General features: G+C 58.9%; 2 protein-coding genes across 6 annotated transcripts in view; both read left to right on the top strand.

The window, feature by feature from the left end:
- Window positions 1-10,291, top strand: part of INSRR (insulin receptor related receptor) — a 41,217-nt gene extending 30,926 nt beyond the window's left edge. For 3 of the 4 annotated variants that reach the window (XM_048828419.2, XM_075122687.1, XM_075122685.1), the window contains 7 exons: window positions 864-934; window positions 1,676-1,905; window positions 3,180-3,290; window positions 4,207-4,366; window positions 4,911-5,040; window positions 6,059-6,193; window positions 6,827-10,291. In XM_048828419.2, coding sequence (XP_048684376.2) covers window positions 864-934; window positions 1,676-1,905; window positions 3,180-3,290; window positions 4,207-4,366; window positions 4,911-5,040; window positions 6,059-6,193; window positions 6,827-7,151 — 1,162 coding nt within the window. In that variant the 3' untranslated portion in view covers window positions 7,152-10,291. The remainder of the gene's footprint in view (window positions 1-863; window positions 935-1,675; window positions 1,906-3,179; window positions 3,291-4,206; window positions 4,367-4,910; window positions 5,041-6,058; window positions 6,194-6,826) is intronic. The other variant, XM_075122686.1, reaches the window with a different exon arrangement.
- A 6,874-nt stretch (window positions 10,292-17,165) lies between these two features.
- Window positions 17,166-22,890, top strand: part of NTRK1 (neurotrophic receptor tyrosine kinase 1) — a 31,909-nt gene continuing 26,184 nt past the window's right edge. For both annotated transcript variants that reach the window (XM_075122846.1, XM_048828263.2), the window contains exon 1: window positions 17,166-17,418. In XM_075122846.1, the coding sequence (XP_074978947.1) occupies window positions 17,216-17,418 (203 nt within the window). In that variant the 5' untranslated portion in view covers window positions 17,166-17,215. The remainder of the gene's footprint in view (window positions 17,419-22,890) is intronic.

Raw genomic sequence — 22,890 nt, 5'->3', positions numbered from 1 at the left:
GCTGGCATGGCCCCTGCCATGGCTGGTGGGAGTGGACAGCAGCCTGGCTTGAATAGACCAGGCTGCTCCATGTTTGTGCTGCAAATCAGAGGCATCTCTGTCTATGAATGGGAGAGCTGAGATCTGGTTGTGTATTTTGATGGCCCTGGGTCTCTATGTAGCCCAAAGGGGCCAGATCCCTTCCTGTCTTTGGTCTTGATTCTTATCTACACAAAGGCCCCTGCAGTGTAAAAGGGGTGTCAAGTATCACTGAATTCTGCTTCCAGAGCCCTGTGTGCTACCAAAATGGGGCATGCAGGGGCCTTGGTGTCAATGAGAATTGGGATCTTCCGGCTGCATTTTGACTGGGTTTGAATTTTCAGTGTTTGCATTTTCCCTGGTAGCTGCAGCTTCCCCTTCTGAACTTGCAGGAGCGTTTTACAAACTGCTCCGAAATTCAGTCCTGTTGGAACACAGGCCCGGCCCCTGCTGGGGTTCCTTGGATCCTGAACAGGGCCTTCTGGTGCCTGGAAGGACCAGATCCCCCTTGTGCAGTCACTTGCACCAGTGCATCACCTTCTGGATGTTGTAGCTCTGTATACCGTCGCTGTCCTGGGGTAAACGACCGTGCCAGGCACAAAGCAATGGAGAATCGGCCCCTCGTGCACATCCACTGAGAACAGTAGCTCCAGAATTGCCAGCCCGGGGCCGTATCTTAAGAGGAGCAGAGCTGCTGGGGCTTGGGATGTGGATGAGTTATGGCAGGCCCCCGTTGTGCTGGGGAATTCTCCGGGAGCTTGCTTGGCTTGGAATGACTTGCTGCCCTTGCTGGACATTGTTGGAGTGTGGCACTCATTTTTGTCCTGCTTTTTCCCCCCTCGTAGGAACAGTGATGGATACCCCAGCGGCACGCTCTATGCTTCGGTCAATCCAGAATACTTCAGCACCTCGGACAGTACGTACGGCGCTCTCCAGAGAGGTGCTGGGACGTGGGCAGCTTCCAAGCAATAGCCATTGCTGGTTCCAGCATCGAAGGGCCTCTAAATGATATAGCCACTTTATGGATGGGGGAAATTGAGGCACAGAAAGGAATAGGGTCGCACAGGCAGTTTGTGTCAGTGTTTGACCCACTGGACCCTGGGGCCTTGCTTAATCTCTCAGCACAAGATAGGAGTCTTATTGTCAAGGCCTCTGGGGCTGCTTCTTTGGCCCCAATCCTGCACTTGGATGCGTTCTTGGAGTAGCTAGAGCCAGGCTGTAACGAGTCCGCTCCGCAGAGGTGCTGAGCACCTGCTGCTCCTAGCCATTTTGGTGGCAGCTGTGGGTGGCCAGGATCAGGCTGTCAGTGAGTCACTCCCACCGCGGGACACATGGCTGGGTAGTTGTATATATAGGGTTCCCGTGGGCATGTGAATGTAGCCTTTTAAACCACCAGCCATTTGTCTTGTCTCAGAGTCACCTAAAGGGTTAATCCCATCCCCATAACCATTAACTTGGCCCATGAAGCAAAACCCCACACTGGGGGTCCCAGCCAGGATGGAACCTGCAGCACTTACAGATCGAGCTAAAGGAGCAGCTCCCTCAGCTTGTAGCAGTAGTAGACTTTGATTTTCTTCTGTGGCTCAGCCACTAGAGGGAGCCATGAAGCACTCTGCGGTAGCATTGGCATAATCCTGGCCTGTGTCTTCCTTGTCAGTGTACATCCCGGATGAGTGGGAGGTGTCGCGGGATAAGATCACGGTGATCCGGGAGCTCGGGCAGGGATCCTTTGGGATGGTCTACGAAGGGATTGCCCAGGGCATCGAGAAAGAGGACGAGGAGACGAAGGTGGCCTTGAAGACCGTCAACGAACTGGCCACCATGAGGGAGCGGATTGAATTCCTGAATGAGGCCTCGGTCATGAAGGCGTTTAAGTGTCACCACGTGGTATGTGTGGATCCGGTGGGGAGGGGACAGGGGGATGGATTCTAACAAGGGCTGGTCGTGGTAGAGTCTCTATCTCAGACCAAGACTGGATGCCTTTCTACAGGACATACTCTAGTTCAGCCACAAACTATGCGCTTGGTGTAGGAATCACTGGGTGAGGGTCTCTGGCCTGTGCTAAGCAGGAGATCAGATGATCAGAATGCAACCTATTAATTAAAAATATTGTGGCCATTTTTGGACCCTTTCCCTGTTGGTTTTTGTTTTTCTTTCATCAAAATTTAACATTTTGAAATCTTGAAAAGAATTTGACCAGCTCCTTGAAAAACAGGGGAATTCCCTGAAATGGTGTCTCACATCTTCCCCCTCAAAATTCAAATTTTCAAGCAAAATGTTTACATGAAATTTGAAAAATTTGGACCAGCTCCCATTTTAACTTAATGTGAGAGTTGGGTGAGAAATATTCTTTTCCCCCCATGAAAAATGTTAACTCAAATGAAACCGTTTCGGTTGAAGATTTTCTTGAATTTTCCCCCCCTTTCTTTTAGGTTTTCATCAAAAAGCTCAAAACTGAAAAGTTTCAGCTGAAAACAGGAAAATTTATGATTTTCAAGGTTATTTTTTTTAATGAAAACCTGAAAAATCTAGTTGAAAATAGACATTTTCCTGCAGAAATTTCTATTTAAACAAAAAAAAAAAGCCATTTTCTCTTGATTATGGAATATTTTCAACCAACTCCACTCTCCTGTTTAGCTCCCATCCCAGACAGACACCATCACTTCCCTTACGGGAGCTTTGGTGGAGCTAATGTTTGTTTGCCATGCCCGGCCAGATCACTGGGCCATCTCTTCTGCTGCCTTATCTGCTGATATATCCGGCCAGACCATTTAGCTTGATATCCTGACCCTTGTCCTTGTGGAACAAAGCAGTCGTCCATCCAATGGGGGTCCTGCCCCACAAGACAGCCCAATGGTCTATCCAATCAGGTATCCAGCCCCACAGAATAGCCCCATGGTTTGTCCAGTCAGGGGTCTTGCTCCACAAGACAAACCAGGGGCCCATGTGCTCCACTATCACACCAGCTGCTGGATGAGAGCAGATTCTTGGCCCATCTAGTTCGGTAACGGGTCTGCTGCCGAACGGGACCAGGGCAGGGATCTGGCTAGCATCAGATCTTGCCTCCTGGCCAGGTGGGATCAGACCAGTGGCCCCTCTAGTCTGGTTGCCCTTCCGGCTTTGGAGCTGCTTTTCTAACTCCTGTCTGGCCTTGGCCGTAGGTCCGTCTCCTCGGAGTGGTGTCCCAGGGCCAGCCAGCCCTGGTCATTATGGAGCTGATGACCCGAGGGGACTTGAAGAGTTACCTCCGCTCTCTCAGACCGGACGCAGAGGTGGGTGGCTCGCTGGGGCCGGGCCTTGTGCTGTTCTGCTGCCCGGGGCCTGGAAGGCAGGAGCTGGCCGGGGTGGGAGGAGATGAGACCCAAACTCAGGTTGACGCCCTGTCTCTCCTGGGAAGTGGCCAGTCAGCCTATTGATGGGTGGGGAGGGAATGTTAGGGCAGGAGGAAGGTGCTTGTTCTCCGGGAACCCAGGGGGTTTGGCTGGGTGGAGCTGACATCCCTGGATACAGATGTTCTCCATGCACAGAGCGGGGACTGCCTGGGCAGCCACAGGGGAAGGTTCCCCCCTTTACCACTGCTCAGAGCCCCCCAGGCCTGATATGGAGGGGCCACGTCCGGACTTCATGGCCCACTGATTCTCTGTCATCATCCATCCCTTACTGTCTGTCTGTCCATCTGTCCATCCATCCCCATATACTCTATATCTATATCCCTCCATCCATCCCCATACTGTCCATTCATCCATCCACCCCAACACATTCTATATGTCTATCTATGCCCGTACCTGCCCTGCTGCCAGACTCCTTAGCTATCCTGTAGGTGATTTAGAATTAGCTTGGAAGAAGATACGCCTCACATTTGGGAGAGGGGGTTGGAAGCTCTCTGGGGCAGGGAACATCTCTTTGCACTGTGTTTGTACAGCATCTCGCACCACGGGGCCCTATGCCATAGCTGGCTGCTCACCACTCCCACAGTACAGATAATACAAAAATAATTTAGGTCCCAGCTAGATTGGGTCTCCCGAGCCCATGAAATCCAGACATGGAACTGCCAGGACTCTGGTCCCGTGGTTCCTTCCACAGAAAGTATCCACGGATGTTGATGGAGGGACTTGCGTACCTACCCCTGGGCCCACCCCTCAGTAGCCACATGCCCTTCATCCCCCTCCATTTTGATGTGTCACTCAGAACAACCCTGGCCTGCCCCCCCCATCACTCAAGGACATGATCCAGATGGCAGGGGAGATTGCCGACGGCATGGCCTACCTCAACGCCAAGAAATTTGTGCACCGGGACCTCGCCGCCCGCAACTGCATGGTGTCAGAGGACTTCACGGTGAAGATTGGAGGTGGGTGATGGACATCTCAGTCCTGGGCTGGTCTGGACTCTATCAGCCCCCGCTGACCTTGCAGGGTCAGCCCCTCACTTTATAAACTCCTCTGCAGGTGGACATTGCATGTAAATTTTTCTGGCCCAAAAGGCTTGGAGTCAGGCCATCACTGAGTAGCGTCCATCTCTGCTTCGGGACACTTGGCATCTGGCTTGCAAAGGGGCTGTGTCCCACTGGAGATGTGGGTGAACACTCAGCATTTCTGAGCATCAGCCCCTGTGTTGTTTTCTCCTCCATGCATAGAAGACAGAGCTTTTTCTGGTGCTCAGCACACAGGACAAGGGGCCCGGACTCTTGGGTTCTTTTCCTAGCATGACTGCTGACTTGGGCAAGTTGCAAAACAGAGTGGGCTGTTGGGGTGTCAGTCCCCTGTCTCCTCGTGCCACAGGGGTGGAAGGCGCCATGTAGATGCCAGTGTTACTAGCAGAGAGCTCAGCGCTAGCCAGGACGGATGGTCCTGGTGAGTGACCTCTTTTCTCCTTGGCTCCTCCTTCCTTGAAAGATTTCGGCATGACCAGAGACATCTATGAGACAGATTATTACCGGAAAGGAGGCAAGGGGCTGCTTCCTGTCCGCTGGATGTCACCGGAAGCCCTGAAGGACGGGATCTTCAACACCCACTCTGATGTCTGGTAGGTGTTCGAGGACCATCGGGACCGATCTGGCCTGTCTAGTATCCTGCTCCCAACAGCAGTGTCACGGAGTCCCCGGGCGATGCTCTGGAACTGTTCCCCATGAAGCCAGGCAGGACTCTGGGGGAGTCTCCTTTCTGTGAGCAGACTGTCTTCAGGACACACAGCTCACACAACTTCCACCTTCCTGGGCCTGACCTCGGAGCATTCGGCATCCTCTGCCCCTCCGTGCGCTTCCCACAGCGAGTCCGCCCAGGCGGGGTCCAGGGGAAGCCAGAGGGTCCTGCCCCCCAACTCCGTAGTCAGACGTGACTCTCAGCCAGCCAGTAAAACAGAAGGTTTATTAGACGACAGGAACACGGTCTAACACAGAGCTTGTAGGTACAGAGAACAGGACCCCTCAGATGGGTCCATTTTGGGGGGCAGTGAGCCAGACAACCCAGTCTGCACTTCACTCCATGTCCCAGCCAGCCCCAAACTGAAACCCTCTCCAGCCCCTCCTCCTCTGGGCTTTGTCCCTTTCCCGGGCCAGGAGGTCACCTGATTCCTTTGTTCTCCAACCCTTTAGCTCTCACCTTGCAGGGGCGGAGGGCCCAGGCCATCAGTTGCCAGGAAACAGGGCGTTGGCCATCCTCTGTGTCCAGACCCCTGCACACACCTGCCCTCTAGGGTTCTGCAGTGATCATACACCCTTACCCCACCACCTAGATACTTAAGAACTGCCTAGGGGAAACTGAGGCACCCCCACACTATTCAGAGGAAACATTAAGAACAGTCCTGCTTTGTCACAAACAGACAGTACCTGATGCATCGGAGGAAGATGAGATCCTCCCATAATGCACCTGGCTGACTGAGCAATGCTGGATGGGACATAATAATGATGTGACTGGCATATGAGGGCTCTGGTTTGGTGATTTCTGGTGAGGGTGCGGGGAACCCCACCTCGATGGGTATGCTGCTGCTGCGGCTCTCGGGGGGAGGCAGGAGGCTGATCCAAGCTGTCCCTGTGTCCCGGCAGGTCGTTTGGGGTGGTGCTCTGGGAAATCGCCACGCTGGCTGAGCAGCCCTACCAGGGCTTGTCCAACGAGCAGGTGCTGCGCTTTGTGATGGACAATGGCATCCTGGAGAGGCCTGAGAACTGCCCGGAGAAACTGTAAGTCACTCCCATGCCCCTGAACTCGCTGCCTAGGGAAGGAGGCCAGGGAAGAGCCCCCCTCCATGGATGCGTCTGCGTCTGGGGGGCCTTGGCTCAGTTTCCCCTGCCTGTCCTACCCTGGGCTTTAAGTGTAAGGACTGGGTCCAGACATCATTCCACTCCGTCTGGGTCTAACGCCGGTGGCCAGCTCGCGTGAATAGTGCCCATCACCATCACCACTGGCCTGGATGGTGACCTTCCCAGGAGTCTCTAGATAAGACCCAAAGCCGGGGGAGAGCACAGTACTGTGGGCCTCAATTGGCCTTCACCCTCCTCAGTGGAGAACGTGAGTCAGGCCTGGCCCTGCTTCCTAGCAGGGCGGACGCCGCGAGCATGGGCTGGTCCCCCAGCCAGCAGCCTCAGCAGAGAGGCCAAGGGCTGAATGGGAGACCCAGCTCGCCCCTGGGGCACTCCTACAGGGGACACAAGCAGGGCAGTGCGTGGGGACTATTCTGGGGGTGGGTGCCCTTAGCCCCTAGGGCACTAAGTCGGGTTCCTGTCCCCGGCTTGAATGCCGGGCGAGGAAGGGCTGCTCCTCCGGCTGGCTGGATCCAACTGAAACCCATCTGTCTCCTCTCTCCCTCCCCCCAGCCACGAGCTGATGAGCTGGTGCTGGCAGCAGAACCCCCGCCAGCGCCCCTGCTTCACCCAGCTCCTGGAGAGCATCAAGGACGACATGACCCCCAGCTTCCGCAACCTCTCCTTCTTCTACAGCGCTGAGAACAAGCGCCGGGGCTCCTGCCAGCCCTCGGATGTGGAGATGGACAACCTGCTGGAGGAGGAGCCGCCCTCCGCCCTGGCTGCCCTGCACCTCCCGCTTGCCACCAACGACTGCCCCGGGCCTGCCCTCGCCCCACAGAAAGACCAGGGCTATCCCAGGAACTGCTGTCACTTGAATGGGGCGCCGTGCCTCTGAGAGCCGGGGAGCGCCAGGCCGCGGCTGCTTCCAAAGCCTTCATTGCAAAGAAGACCCCGTAGCTATTATCCGTTCCATAAGGACCATGCAATGGACCATCTGGTTCCGCCACTGACCTCTCTGGAGGTCCAGGTTCCCAGGGATCCCCAGCACTGATACCCCTTCCACTCATCGCAGCACTGGGATTGGATCTGATCCGCGTGAGCAGCTGGTTGTCATCCCTCCTGGCGGGGGAAAGACCCCGACTGCATCCTAGGAGTCCCTTTGGGTCCCCTGCCTCCTGGATGCCAGGGCTTCTTGCAGGCTTTGAGAGGGACGGCAGAGCGAGAAGCTGATTAACGATTTGGGGGAGATGGTGACTGGGCCTTTGAATTGCAGCCGAGAGTGTCTGGGCAAAGGGGAAACCTGGGGCGCTCCGCGAGCACAGAGCCTGCTCCGTCAGCGACGCTTTTGAGGTGCGGTGCAGGGTGACGGATGCCTAAAACGGACACTCCTGTCGCTGACGGGCAAAGCCATTGGGACGAGCAACGTACAGAGACAGCTCCTTGGCTAGAAAACAATGTCCCCCTTCTTGGGGCCCGGACAGTGGAGGGCTGGGCTGTTCCCTGGACACAGGGGTCTTTTCCCCTTCGGTGGGAAATGCAGGCGAGCGGCTGCTCTTGTGGGGTGTGTGGGGCATGGGGACCCTCACCTCTTGTCCTTTGTTTTTTTCTCTTGGTTCTTGTTCGAGTTGTTCGGGGGTGGAGGGGTTGAAGGCACTTTGGGATGTTTTCTCCCCTTCCGGCCAAGGCACAGACAGATCCTTAGCTGGGTGGAATCGTCGGTGCCCCGCTGCACTCGACAATTCCAGCTGGGGGGGTGAGGGGTGCTGGGCGCTCCAGGTCTCTACCAGCTCCATAGCTGCCGGCTGCTGGGAGCGATGGCCTCCGGCTTGGAGCCGGCAAGGGCTGGAGGTGGATCCCTGAGACTCGGGCAAGGCTGCGGTTGTGTGGCCTGGCATGCTCAGACACTAACGATGCTTCCAGCCCCTGGGACGCACACACCGAGCCAGGCCTCAGCTGGCGTAACCGGACACAGCTCCGTTGCCTTCGGGGCAGCCGCGGCTGGGGGGGCTCCCAACGGTGACCTGTTTGCTGTCGAATCCCTCCTCCCTTTTTGCCAGGGGAGGAGAAGTTGCATCTCCTGGCTCCCAAGGATGCACGTTCATTCTCTGGGCCGGTCCTAGTTGGGGGTTGGGGGCACTCTCAGTCTCATCACGAGGTGTCTTTCTGAAACCCACCTTGGGACGGTCTATGTTGCAGCCAAGCTTGAGCGAAGGTCCGTAGCTGCTGGCTCCCCCAGATAGAGATCTGCATGGGCAGCAGTGTTCTCTGGGCCAGTGGGGGTTGGCAGGTAGATGGGCTGAAAACCTCCAGATGTTGTTATTATTTATTATCTGTTGTGAGTGGCGCCTGGGAGCCTCAGTTGCAGCCCAGGACCCCGTGGTGCTAGGTGCTGTACAAACACACACCAAAAAGGTGGTCCCTGCCCTCCGAAGCGGGAAATTTAGATGGCTAGAGAAAATTTTTCCTCTCCAGGCTGCTGATGAAGGGTAAGATCTTCCCAGTCCCACTGAGTCCATTCCCTTTGGAGGCCGGTGGTGCGGAGACTTTAAGGATGGGAAGGGAAAGGCTCCTTGGACCACCCTAGTGTGAAGCAATTCCTCTCCCTCCGTGTCCAATCCTTGTGCTTGGTTGCTGGAAGTCACCCCTACCGCCACCCAGTTCCACGGGAGTTTTGCCTGTGGGATGGCTGGGAGGACTAGCCCCTGAGGTTCAGATGTTCAAGTCCTTCATTCCCCTAATCTCCCCCCCTCCATAACCTGTCTCACCAGCCCTAAGGTGTCTGTTGCTTTTCACCAACCTCCCTGCACGCGCCTTGACATCTTTTTTGTATCAAGGAGATGAAAACTCGGCACCTTGTCCTGGCTGGCTACCTACCAGTGCCAGGTAATTGGGGCTTTGTTCCCCTGGGGACATCAGCGAGGGCTTTGTACGGGACATGGGCAGTATCATTCCTGGTTTCAGCATGAGTCCCATGAGATTTGGTGTTTCTCCTAAAGCTCCAGCTGCTGGAGTCATGTGATGATGTGAGAATCTCTGGTTTAATTTTTTTTTAAAAAAAGAAGTTTCTGTCTCTCGTGGTTGTGAAGAAAATCTTGGAAACTTGACCCTAAAGGCTTAGAAAGCAGACGGCAAAGGAAAAGAACCCAAGATTTATTTTAAAAAAATCTCATGATTCCCAAGCCAGCCTCAGGAATTTTTGGGGCCTCCCTCATGCTGTCTGAACCCCTGAAGTGGGGGCGTTGTGCCACAGGGCCGGGAAGTCGGACGCTCATTTTGCCATGAAAACTTCACTGCTGAGAGGCTTGAGGCTTCTCCAGCCGTTGTATTTCATGCCATGAAAGTGTCTTTTAATGACAGAGCCTTCCTCCACAGTGGCCCCGGTTGCTGAATAAACTCCGGTCCCCCGATCGTGGTTCCACCACCCTCTTTCAGATCCCCAGCGGGAGATCTGCGAGGACAGAGGTTTACTGATCTTTTTTTTTTTTTTAAACATACAAAGGTGATTCCCCCCCCCCGCCCCCTTTTTGTTTCCTGGAGGGAAAGGAAAAAGAAGAAAATGGAAGGCTTTAAACCTGTGTTGGGGGTTGCGGCTGCGGGCGGAAAAGCCCCAGCCGAAGCAGGAATGAAAGCAGGATTGGTCTGGTGAAGAGTTGAAGCCGAGTGGTTATGGAACGCCGAACATCTCCCTCGCCCTTTTCATCAGTAGATCTCAAAGCTCTTTACAAAGGAGAGGGCAGCCCCATTGTAGAGATGGGGAAACTGAGGCACAGGGAGGCCAAAGGTCACCCAGCAGAGCCAGGAATTGAGCCCTGATCTCCTGCCCCCTCCATCTGCTTGGCTGCACCGCTTAAAACCTTCAAGCTCTGGACCAAGCCATGTTTTCAGTGACACACCTGCAAACTCAGCGACTTCGGTGGGCGTGACCACAACACGTTTGGTGTGTTATTTGTTGGAGCTGGCTTCTACAAGGGACTTCGGAGAAGCCGGCTGCAGCGACTGCACAGAGAAGTCCAAATAAAGGAGACCGTAAAGCTCCATGGTTTCTTTTCGTCATTGCTCATGCGCATCTGGGTGCCATTGGTGGCAACTTGGTTCCTGCCATGTAGCCGGCCCCCAGCAGGGCTCGTGCGAGGGTCCGTTGACAATGTTCTGTCACAAGTATGCGTGGACCTCGTTTGCCAGGCGTTGTCTTAGCCAGCCTAGGACGTAAAGCCAGGGACGCTCCAGGATTAAAAGCAGCCAGCTCTCCAGCTTGAGCTACTGGCTCTGTAGCTGGGGCTCTGACAGTCCCACATCTGTGGATGGGGCAGGGGTGTGTGTAACACGTGCTAGCCAGTGGGTTGCACAAGCGGTGGTAGTAGGCTGTTATCCTCTGTATGGACTAGCCACTGAAGTTTGAGGTGACATACACCTTTGTTTTTGCTGATACAGACTAACACGGCTACCGTTCTGAAACCTGTCAACGTGCAAGCAGGTTCCTTGGGTTTTATTTTCAGAGCCTGGGGTCAAAGCTGGATTGGTTTGTTGATTGGACTGATGCCGTGACTGGCTCTGATGGGTGACAATCAAAACACACACCGGGTTGGGGAGCAACACAAAGTGACAAGGCTGGGGCGTTGAGGCCTGGGTTATCAGCACCACAATCTTCACTGGGGTAACCTACAGTGTGTGTGTCATGCCCCTGCTCTACCCGCTGGCCTGCTCGAGGAGAACAGTCTACTACTGCTGCCAGCGAGGGGTATCCTTCCTTTAGCTCAAGAGGTAGAGAACTGTGTGCGGGTACCACAGGTTGCCTGGCAACCCAGCCCTGCTGTTGGAAGAGGAGAGAGAGGGAGCGAGCCGAGCCGAACGCTGTCCCTGAGCATTAATCCCTTGGGCCCATGTAGCCCGGTTCACCAGAGGGACAGGGAGGATAAGGGACCTACTACTGGTTGTGGCAGAGAGCTGTGGTGGTGCTAGGCAGAAGCAGACGAAGCAATTGCTTAGGGTCCCAGGCAGCTCCAGGGGTGGGGTGGGGGGGGCCGATTTAGTGTTACCCCCCAAAACACTGTTCATTTGATTTAACACTGCCTTTTTCACGGGGGGGGGGGGCAGCGTGCGCTGTGTTGCTCTGGTTTGTGGAAATAGTGCAGTTTGTATTTTTAGGGGATGAGTGAGACATAATATGGGGGGGGGGCAAAATATTCCTGTTTAGGGCTCCCAGGGGGCTAGTTCCACGTCTGGCAGCACGTTGGGTTCGCAGAGCTGGGCCAGTCGGGGACTGCAACACTTGGATTCCTTCCCTGCCCCTCCCCGCAGCTTCCAGCCCTCGTCCACCACTCTCAGCCCATGGCCAGTCCTCGCCTGAGTCCCCCCTTGTATGGGGGCGGAGGGATGGAAACCGCGATGGGGGCCACGGAGCAGAGAGATGGGAGTCCGTGGCCAGCAAGCAGCAGAGGGCGTGAGACGGACACGCAGCGACTGAGCACGGCCCGGGAACCAGCACCGCATGCGTCCCCAGGCCTCTGATCAGCTCTCTGGGAAGCAGCTTAGCTGGGGCTAAATTGGTTTCATGCTGGCTCCAGAGATCAGCTCCTGGACACGAGGCAACCAGCTCCCTCTTGGGGCTGCAGCCCCGGATGGCAAAGTCAGAGCCACAAGAGGCTGCAGTGTTGTCCATGGACTCCTGCCTTGAGCCTGGCATCAGGCTTCATTTTGCAGGGAGGGAAGGAGGGAGGGGAGAGCTCAGTGGTTTGAGCATTGGCCTGCTAAACCCAGGGTTGTGAGTTCAATCCTTGAGGGGGCCATTTGGGATCTGGGGCAAAAATTGGGGGTTGGTCCTGCTTTGAGCAGGGGGTTGGACTAGATGACCTCCTGAGGTCCCTTCCAACCCTATGATTCTATGAAGGACAAAGACCAATTGAACCAACTCTACTGGAAATATCCCTTGCTGCCTATGAAAAGCCTCCAGCTTCTGGCAGGGCTTGAACAGGGGAAACTTCAGCACCAGAGCACAGAACTCTGGGCCATTGCGGAGCAGCTCCAGCAGCTAGCAGCAGCAGTAGGCTGTTGTTGCCTAGCCAGCAGGCCAGCCAGCAAGAGGAGCCATGATGCACTCAGCGAAGGGGTTATGGTAGCAGAGCGTGAGGTTTTTGCAGATGCTAGTCTGGCTCTGAAACTGAACGTTGGGAGAAGGTCCGGCCATCTCCAGGCAGAGCGAGGATGGGAGCAAAGGATGTGGGCGGTGCGGCATTCGCTCTGGGATTGTCTGCCAAGCAGATAACAGTGATCAGCGTCTCCCCCAGCAGCATGGTCCCCAGCAGTAGGCTGGGCGGGTGTTCCCTGCCCCACTCCTGGGCTAAGGTTTGGGTGGCACTTGGGAGTTGCCAGGCTCTGTGGGACAAACCCTGATCCCCACCCGCAGTCCACTGCAACCCCAGTGCCTCCAAAAGTTGGTGGATCTGCACAGCCATGGACCCACCCCAGCCCTGACCCAGCTCCCCAACTCCCTGCAGCTGCTGTGCCCCATTGCCGCAGCCCTGACCTAGCTCCCAGCACAGAAAGGCAGCTGCCTCTGGGGTGGGGCATGGCAGCTGTTTACCAGCCGTGCAGTGGTGCTTTAGGAGAGGAAGTGAAGAATGCTGTATCCGTTTGAAAAGGGAGCAATGGGATGCTTTCTGAGCTGAGGAGGAGGCAAATCTGGGTTTGGCAAACTTGGGGACAGGGTGACAGTGGGAGGAGCCTGGGATGGGTAGGCGGAGCATCTGACAGAGAGAGAAAATTACTGGGGCTCTTGAAGGCGGGGAGCGGGACAGACACTGTTCACTGAAGGCCGGAACTCAGCCCTCTGATGGATCCAAGGGTCTGGGTGCAATGCCAGTAGCCAGCCAGGGCTCAAGGTCACACAGTCAGGCTTGGAACGGAACCCAGGTGTCCTGCCTCCCAGTCCCTTTCTCCAGCCACTAAGCCACCTTCCCCTCTCAGAGCTGCGAGTGGAACCCAGGAGTCCTGACTAGTGCATTTGGTCACCATGAGTGTCTGAAAAGGCTGTGCTATTCCTCCGTAGCAGTGCCCAGGGCGGCATGAGGAGAGCCAAGCTGTCCCACAGGGACCAGCCATGTCTGCAGGCCCCCGGCCGGGTTAGTGGCTGAACTGGGGCTGGACACCGGCTCCACTCTTCACTCTGCTGCCCTTAGGGTCACAGAGATGCGCTGCACCTGCATGCCCCGGGGTGGGGGCAGAAGCTGCCAGGCTGGGCAGCTGCAAGGAGCTGGGAGCATCCTTTTGGCCCAGGGCAGCCCCAGCCCAGCCTCCCACCTCCCCCTGCACTGGCTGGCCTGGCAGGCTGGGAGCATGTGTACAGGGATTGCCTGGCTTAAAGGCAGGGAGGAGCCTGCGTCTCCCCAGCAGGACCCCCTCCTGGGATGCAGTGTAACGGATCCCCTGGCACTGCCCCCTGGATGGGAGCTGCCATGCCTTGGAAGAGACGTAAAACCCCGCCCCGGCCCCCTGGGCATTGCATCCCAGCACTCTCTGCGGCACAGCGAGCCTGGTGTTCTGGGTAAATGCCAACGTGAGGATTTGACACTGTGATTCGCTTCAGTCCCCTCTACAGCACTGTTAGGATGCAGGGTCCTCCTCCACCTGCTGCCCTAAATGGCTGGGCAGCATTGCTGGGAGATGGTAATCAGCTGCCACCTTCCATGCCAGAGGGGGCTGCCCCTCAGTGGTGGATGGACTGATTTCTCTGTGCATTGCAAAGACGTCTAATCTCTGCCTCATCATGGGGCCTCCAGCAGACCCTGGTACCACAGTCCCTGGCGGTGCGTACCCAGGGCACCACGGCTCAGCGAGTGGAGAACCGCAGCAGAACTGCTGTCCGTGGATGGACCGAGCTGCCTGTCCTTGTCCCATCCCATGATGTAGCATGGGGAAAGAACATGGGCCAGTAGCCAGGGTACTGGAATGCCAGTTAGGAGACCCCCTCCTGCCTCAGTTTCCCAAGCTGTACAATGGGGGCAGTGATATGCAACCACTTCTGTGCAGGACTGGGCTCTGGACCTGGCTCGCAGGGGGCCTTGAGCTCACCAATCAATGATCTGACATTCCAAATAGCACGAGTGCAGGTGGGCGAAGGCAGCCGGTTCCCAAGCTTAGTAACCGATCGATAATTTGCAGAGGTGGGTTGGGGGTACAACTGTGTGCTCAGCATGCTCAAGGCCCCTGCTGTGTGGGCTGGGGAGGCCGGGACTCTCAGCGAAGGTCCCAGCTGGCAGCATCTCATCCCCTTAGAGATCAGTGACCCAGAAATTACCCATGAACCCGTATGGCCCTGCAGGAGCAGAGGGCTGGGATCTCATTGCCCTGTGGGAAAGGACAGGTAGGCCTACCCGCTAGACTAGGCCACCCTGCTTTCCCCAAGCTGGGCACAGAACCCAGGAGTCCTGACTCCTTCCTGTCTTTAGCCACCCACCGCTTGCTCTTTGTAAGCACCGTCCCCTCTGCTGCAGGTGGCGCCTCGCTTCCCATTCGGGCTCGGTGTGCAGCTGCCAGGAGGTGGCGGGGAGCCTGGTTACCCCACCAGGGAATCCTGGGCATTTCCATGATGGGGTGGGGTGGGGGTCAGCTTTTGATCTTTGAACACTTGGGGGTGGTCGCAGGGGGGGAACCCTCTGCATCCAGAGGTGATTTGAGGGAGGAAACACCCAGTTTGGGTGCCCTAACGGCCTTAACTCTGCCCCATGGCAGACCCTCTGCATCCCTCACTGGCATACCACGAATGAAGCTGCATGGGAATGACGCCTCTGGCAGTACGAGGGGAGGCGGTGCTGCCTAGTGGCGACAGCAGTGGCCTGGCAGCGGGGAGACCTGCGTTCTATTCCCAGCTCTGGCCCGCTGGCCCAGCTCCGTGCCTCAGTTTCCCCACCCGTAAAACGGCCTCCCTCCGTCTAGCACGTTGAGATCCACCGATGAATCGTGCCAGGGCCGGTTATTAATGGCCGCGCTTTCCTGGAATTCTCCCTCAGCGAGGGATTCATCACTTCGCATCAGGCAAGAACACGATCTGAGACGCAGGCGGGCCCTGCCCCGTCCCTCCCGCCCCCACTTCCAAGAAGGTGGGAAGGGGGAGAGAGGCTCTGACAGGCTCCCGAAGGACGGGAGGGAGGAAGAGACGCACCGACCCGGGAGTCACATCTCTAAAATGCAGCCACCTCTGGTGCGCAGCCGGAAGACGCTGGGTGTGCGGGGCGGGGCGGGCTCGGGCTGCAAGGCCCCTCCTCAGCCCTGCTCCTTGCCGCCCGCTGCCTGCGCCCCCGGGGGGCTGGGGATCAAGGGGCGGGATTTGCAGAAACCCCTTTTCCATCCAGGGGTCCCTAGGCTCGGCCAAGCCCGTGTGAAGTGAAGGAGGGGGGGGGGGATCCAGAGCCTTTGTGTGGCGGTGTGATGGGGGGGAGCTGTAGGGAGGGGGTGTGTGATGGGGGGTGTGCAGGGAGCGTGTGTGTGTGTGGGGGGGGGCGTGTTCCAGGAGGGGCGTGTGTGTCAGGTATGTGAGACTCGTGTCTGTGTTGCGCGAGTTGTGGGTGGGGCGGGGGGGTGCAGGCGTATGTTGGGGCGAGGGGACAGCGCCCCACACTGAGCCCCTCCCGCCCCACGGGGGCCAGGGGGTTATGGGCCGTGTCGGGGTCACTGATCTCTAAGGCCGGAGGCGCTGCCAGCTGGGGCTTGTCTGTCAGCTGAAGAAAGGCTGGGGGGGGGCGTGACCCCCCTGAATCCCCTGGCTCTAGGGCAGGGCCAGGGCCTGGGGCTGAGCCCGACCCAGCACCAGGAGGGCAGGAGGGTCTCCCGGGTCGGGGCAGGCGCCCCACGCGTGTTAGCTGAGGACTTCCACGGAACCTGACTCACGGGCCGCCTCCCGCGCCAGGCTCCTGGAAATCCCGCCCCGCCCCGCCCCGCCTGCAACGCAGCTGGGGATCCTGGGGACCCAGCCCGAGCCCCGGAGCCGCCTGCCCCACGGCTGACGGCACCACCGGTGCCCCCTGGTATTCCAGCCCCGCTCTGCCATCACCCCTCAGCCCTGCCCCGCTGCCCCGCCCCTGCTAGCCCAGCCCTGGGCTCCCCCCAGCTCTGCCGGTGCCCCTCACTCCCGACCTGCAGCCCCCTGCTGTCCCAGCCTTGGGATCCCCCCCAGCTCAGCTGATACCCCTCAATACTGACCCACAGCCCCTTCCCCACCCCGCTATCCCCTCCTGGGCTCCCCCTCTCCACAGCTCTGCGGGTGCCCCTCACTCCCGACCGGCAGCCCCCTGCTGTCCCAGCCTTGGGATCCCCCCCAGCTCAGCTGATACCCCTCAATACTGACCCACAACCCCTTCCCCACCCCCGCTATCCCCTCCTGGGCTCCCCCTCTCCACAGCTCTGCCGGTGCTCCTCACTCCCGACCCGCAGCTCCCTGCTGTCCCAGCCTTGGGATCCCCCCCAGCTCAGCTGATACCCCTCAATACTGACCCACAGCCCCCTCCCCCCCGCTATCCCCTCCTGGGCTCCCCCTCTCCACAGCTCTGCGGGTGCTCCTCACTCCCGACCCGCAGCCCCAGGGTATCCCAGCCCTGCCCCCCCCCAGCTCTGCCGGTGCCCCTCACTCCCGACCCGCAGCCCCCCTTCCTCTCCCACCCTAGGCTGTCCGGCCGGGTTGCAGATCGGGCTGTTTGGCGCTGGCTGCTGGCGGATCCCCATCCCCGCTCTCCCCGGAGCGGTGCCCCCCCGGGGGGTTTGCAGAGCCAGCGCCGGGCTCCCTGGCCAGCCCCAGCCCTCAGCCTCCCACCGCCCGGCGGCTCCCGGGGGGCGTGTTGGGGAGACGCAGGCTCCGCCCCGCCCAGCCCGGTCCTGCCTCTGCCTTTAAGCCGGGCGCCCCCCCCCCCCGCACACACGCTCCCAGCCGGTGCAGGGCGAGGTGGGGAGCGAGAGGCGCCGGGCAGCGCGATGCCGGTTCCCCGCAGGATGCCCCCGGCTCCGGGCTGCTGCCCCGCCTGGCTGCTGCTGGCCTGGCTGCTGCTGGCCCTGGGCTGGGCGGCCCCCTGCCCCGGGGCGTGCAGGTGTTACGGGGCCACCTCGCTCCAGTGCCTGGAGCCCAACCGCGTCCGCGGGCTGGGCGAGCTGGTGGGGACGGAGAACTTCACCGAAGTGTGAGTGGGGCGGGAGCGGGAGCTGGCAGCGACCCCCCTAGTGACCGTGGTGGGGAGGGGGCAGGAGCTGGCAGCGCCCCCCCCCAGTGGCAGGGTGGGGTGGTGGTGGTGGTGGAAGATGCCAGCGCACCCCCCCACCCACCCAGTGACCGGGGTGGGGCCAGTGTGGGGGAGCCATAACTCGTGGGGGGCACCTTGGCAGGTGGACGTGGGGCACGCGGCTGTCGTGGAGAGGCGGGGAGGTGGTATTGGGGTCAGGGACCCAGGAGATCGGGGTGCAGGGGGCAGGGATGTTTTTGGAGAGGGGACATTAGGGGGGTGTTATGTGGGGGAGGCTCAGAGATGTAAAGGGTGGAGACCCCCCCAATCCAACCCCCAGGGCTCCCCCAAGCTGGCCATAAGTGGGTGCCCAGGGCTCTGAACTGACCCGTCCCATGCCCCTGCTCCAGGCTGGGTGCTGGGGGGATGGATGGGCGACAGACCCCATGTGTAGCTTGTGTCCGCCCCAGTTAGGATCGGAGCAGACTGGGGAGACCCCACCCCCTGGGACCAGGCGGGGAACCGCTCTCCTTCTCAGGTCCCCTAGCTGCACCCCTGTCCATCCCACGCAGGCTCAGGCCCCCCGTGCAGGGGTGGATTTAGAACAGCCCCTGTGCTGGGGCATGGGGCAGCCAGCCCCACAGCCTGGCACAGCCCAGATGGGGGAGGGGAGCCAGCAGCGCTCTGGGTGGGTAGGACAATGCCCTGGCTGGCTCTGTGGGTGTGGCAATGGGGATGTGATGTTGCCCCCTACACAGGCTGCCCCACAGAAGGGAGAAGCAGGGGCTGGGGAACAGGGGTCCAGCCCCAGGTGCTCTTTGCAGGGCGTATGGGCGTTATGGGGGGACAGGAGCCCAGCGTGGGCTTTGCATTGAGCTCTCCCTGCCCAGCTCGCTGGGGGGTTGGGGGCAGGGGGAGCCTGATCCTCCCTCTGGTGCGGGATGCCACCAGCTCAGGCCGGCCGTGCTTTGTGCCCAACGACGGCTGGGGCCCTTGGCAAACAGAGTGTGGGGCGGAGGGCTGGGTAGGGGCAGGGTGAGCACCGGACGCTGGTATTTCTGTGGGGAGCAGGATGTTCTGGATTTTAGATCTACCCCCGAAGTGCGGGATGGGGGTGGTTTATGCCCAGCTAGTCCGGCTGTTACAATATGGATCGTCCCATGCCCAAGGTTCCCCTTCTCCATGACACCCCCTGGACCTTATTGGTTGCCCCCAAGCGACTTCCCCCCCATTAGGGGCTCACAAGACCCCTCCCCACCCCCATTTCCCTACAGGGTGGATCATGAGGAGAAGCTGCTCTCTGGGAGAAGCGTGTTGGCTGTACTAGGTAGGGTCTAGTGGGTTGGGTGTGTGTGTGTGGGGGGGGAGGGGGCTGGGAGCCAGGACTCCTGGGTCCTGTCCCTGGCTCTGGGAGGGGAGCAGAGTCTGGTCACAGCAGGGCCACATTCCTGGTGCGGGGAAGGAGTGGGGGCTGGGGGTTAGTGTAGACCATGGGGCAGCAGGACTCCTGGGTTCAGTTCCTGGCTCTGACCCTCCCCTGCTGTGTCATCTCCAGCCGCTCCCCTCCCCGCCCCTCTGGTCCCTGCTTGTGAATGGGGCTGGCCCTGCCCTGCTGGGGCGATCCTTCCTGAGAGCAGCGGCTGTGGCCTCCAGCTACTGACTGTCTCTGTGAGAAGCCCCTGCCACCCCTGGCTGATGCTGTAGCATGCACGGCCTGTCATCCTCTTCCCTCCCCCGTGTCTGCTCCCCTCACCCCCATAGCAGGGTGGGGGCTGTGCTCCTGGGAGGGGCCCCCCGGCCCTGCTTGAACAGGGGGCACCAGGCTCGATCCCCATCTGGTGTAAATGGGTCTCGCTCCAGGGGAGTCAGTGGGGCCAGGGCCCCAGCCACGGTCAGTCCCTGAAACCTGCTGAGGATCAGGGCAGCTCTTGCTTTAGGCCCATGCTGCTGTATCTGGGCGGGATTCCCGGCTTTGGGGCCAACTGTTACTCACCCCCAACCCCCTGGTGCACTGAGGAGCCAGGCGGTCAGACCCTCCCATGCTGGGTGTTTGCCGCAGGGCCCGGCAGGCTGCCCCGGGGCTCTGTCTACACTGGGCTCTGGCAGGCTTCGGTGGCTCTGCCGAGGCTGCTCCCAGTTTGTTGTGAGCAGCATGGGACGAGGCAGGAGGCAGAATCCCTTGTGCTTAAAGCCCATTAGTAGGCATCAAAAGAGCCGGGTGGTGCGGGCAGGTCAGCCCCTGTGGAGCCTTGCAGAAGGTCCGGCCCTTCTCCTGCCTCAGTTTCCCAGTCTGTACAGTGGGAAGGATGCTGACCCTAGCTTGGGGGGCGGGCGCTGCTGGCGTGAATGGGTTAACGTCTGCATTGGGTGCTGAAGGGCAGGAGTCAGAGGCCAGCTTTGTGGCAGGGAGTTGGACGGGGACCCACCAAACTCACTGCGGCCCGGAGATGCTGGGTCACAAGCTTTTCCCACAGTGCTGCATGGAGAACATGCGGGTTCATTTCCAGTTCGCTGGCCCAGCTGGGAATCAGGCCCTGGTATTCACCCTGCTTGTGCACATCCATGGGCGTTTGACGAATGCATCCATTTCCCCCTGGGTGGCTCTGGCATCCCTTCCCACCCCAGCTGAGCTCCATGCTCTGCTGGACCTTTCCAGCCCCCAGGAGAGCCGTGGATCCTGCGTTTATCTGCGCCTTGTCCAATCCTGCCACAGGGGGGGCGTAAGTCAGCATAGCTTCTGGGGCAGACCCACGGGCGGCGGGTTGGGCTGGTCTGCTCCAAGTGCCAATGCCATCTGCCCGTGCACGGCTGGGGGTGGCCGGGGCGAGCCTGCATGGCTCCCGGGGCTGTGGTAGGGGGTTGAGAAACCTGGTTTGTGGAGCACCGTCTAGTTTGCAGCCGGTGACTCTCTGGGCTCAGTTCGTTGCATTTCCTTTGTGTTCCCCTTCACAAAGAGCCTGGCGGGAGCCATGCAATGCAGCGCTCCTGGGGCCCTGTCGTGTCACTGGGGGTCAGTTTCAGGGGGGACTCCTGCCTGCAAATCCACACCCCGACATCCCCTCCAGTTCTGGCTCGCCCTAGAAGGGTCCACCCCAGAAGGGTCCGGTCTCCCCCAGACGTTCCTGCTCCCAGCCCATTTGTGGTGCACCCTCCCACCCCCAGCGCTCCCAGGATCCCGCCTGGCTCTGATCCTGGCCTGTGCTCCAGCCCTGCTCCTGCGTGGGGCGGAGGGCCCCAGCCCCCATCCTGCAAAGCACTTAAGTGCCTGCTTCAATTTAAGCTCTTGGGAAGAAGCCCCATGGAAATCAAGCGGCCTCTCCCCGGGCTGGCAGCTAAGCATGGGCACTGGAGCTGAGCCAGAGCGCTGGGCACTGAGCGGAGGAGAGATTTACCTGCTGCTGGGGTGGGCGGTGGGTCCTGGCAGTGCCAGCGATGGGGCACTTTGGATGCCAGCTCAGTGAAGGTTTAGAGGAAAGGGCCGATCCGCTGGGGTGTGTGGCATGGGAGTGAGGCTAGAAAGGAGTGAGGGCGTGGAGTGGCATTTAAATTCTGACCATTGGGCCGTGGTCAGAATAGACCTGCATCCTTTTATGGATCATTTATTGATCAGAAGCAAATTCCCATCATAACAAAAGCTAATTGTTACGGCCATGCTAGGGGTACCTTAGCTAAGTGACTTAGGAACCTAAACCCTTTTCAAACCCCATTTTCAAAAGGCCTGGCTCATCAAAGCTATGTCTACACCCGTGGTTCTCAACCAGGCGTACACGTACCCCTGGGGCTACGCAGAGGTCTACCAGGGGGTACATCAGCTCCTCTAGATCTTTGCCTAGTTTTACAACGGGCTACATAAAAAGCCCTAGCGAAATCAGTACCAACGGACATTTCATACAGCCAGTGACTTGTTTATATCGCTCTATGCACTGAAATGTAAGTACAAGCTTTATATTCCAACTGATTTATCTTACAATTACATGGTCAACGTGAGAAAGTCGGCAATTTGTCAGTACCAATGAGCTGTGACACTGTTGTGTTTTTATGTCTGGTTTTGTAAGCAAGTCGCTTTTAAGTGAGGTGAGACCTGGGGGTACGCAGGACAAATCAGCCTCCTGAAAGGGGGACAGTCGTCCGAGGTTTTGAAAATGTTTCTCTGCTTCTTCACGAGAGATTCTCCCCTCCGCCGGATCCCTGTGCCAGGCTCCCTGGGTCATTAGTTTTCCATCCCCCTCGGCTATACCAGGCCCTGGAGAGCAGAATGGGCCCAGCATGGGAGCTCGGCCCAGACCCCTTCCCTATGGGGCAATGCTTTTAGTTCATGCCCCAGCGGCTTCATTCAGTCTCAGGGGCTGGAGTTAGTGGAGGCAAGGGGGGCCTTTCTGAGGGCAGTGACCCGCAGCTGGGTCTCAGGGCTCATGTGAGACAGCCAGGAGCTAAGCTGTGGCCCGCGGGGAGTGACACTGCTTCCTGGGCCAGCAGGACCGTGAAATAGCGAGGGCAGCGATGGCAGGATTCAGTGCGGCTTTTGCACCTGCTGGAGGGCGGGTCTCAGCCTCCCTGATTGTTTAGATCAGAGCAAGACCCAAAGGGCAAAAAACCCGCAGGTCTCCCGTTCTCTGAGTCTCCTCTTCCTTTCCCCTTCGCATCTCCAGGCAGGGTTTGCAGCAGGGCCCTGTGTGGGGCTCGCCCGACGTTCAGCGACTCTGTGCAGGGAACGGGGCGGGGAGCGATTTTTGTAACCCCTCGACGTCACCTGACTTGGGGTGCGGGGGAAACACTTCGGTCGGGAAATGGAAATAACGAGCCAGTAATTAGAGTCGCTCTTGAAGGCAAAGCTCCCTGGGGCGGGGAGTGGAATCCAGCCCCAGGAACAGCCTCCAGTGGCTTCCACCCATCAATCTCAAAGCACAGGAAAGGTTGTGACATGGCCCCCTATTTTACAGCTGTGGAAACTGAGGCACAGAGAGGTGAACACTCAGGAATAGGACCCAGGCATCCTGAGCCCCACACCAGCACCCTCTGGCCCGCCCCGGTGGGAAAATGGCTGAGTGCCGAGGCCTGGTAGCTCCGCGGCTGGGGACAGATGCCGGGAGCTTCGCGCGGGTCGCTGTGGAGATGGCAGTGCCGCAGGGCGATGACATAAAGCAGCAGGAGAGCGGGTGATAATGATGAAATAAGGCCCCTTGATGGCCAAAGGGAGCCGGGGCTGTAAATCAGGCCCAGCGGCTCTCAGCTCCGGCCGCTGTGGGGGAGGTGTGTGTGGGGCGGGCCATTGTCCCGTGCTAATGACCCTGCAGCAGCCTGGCTGTAGGGACTGTGGCTGCTGTAGGAGGCTGAATTTAGGGCTGGAGGGGCTGGGTGCTGGGGGCTTGGGTGGGGGATGAGCTGAGGATGGGGGCTTAGTTCTCAGTGACACCCAGGCTCCCCAGGCTGCTC

This window comes from Caretta caretta, chromosome 24 (genome assembly GCF_965140235.1).
Source record: "Caretta caretta isolate rCarCar2 chromosome 24, rCarCar1.hap1, whole genome shotgun sequence".
In the NCBI taxonomy this organism is placed as follows: Eukaryota; Metazoa; Chordata; order Testudines; family Cheloniidae; genus Caretta; species Caretta caretta.
Note: the sequence above shows the minus strand (reverse complement) of the source record. Positions and strands in the feature narration are given on the sequence as shown.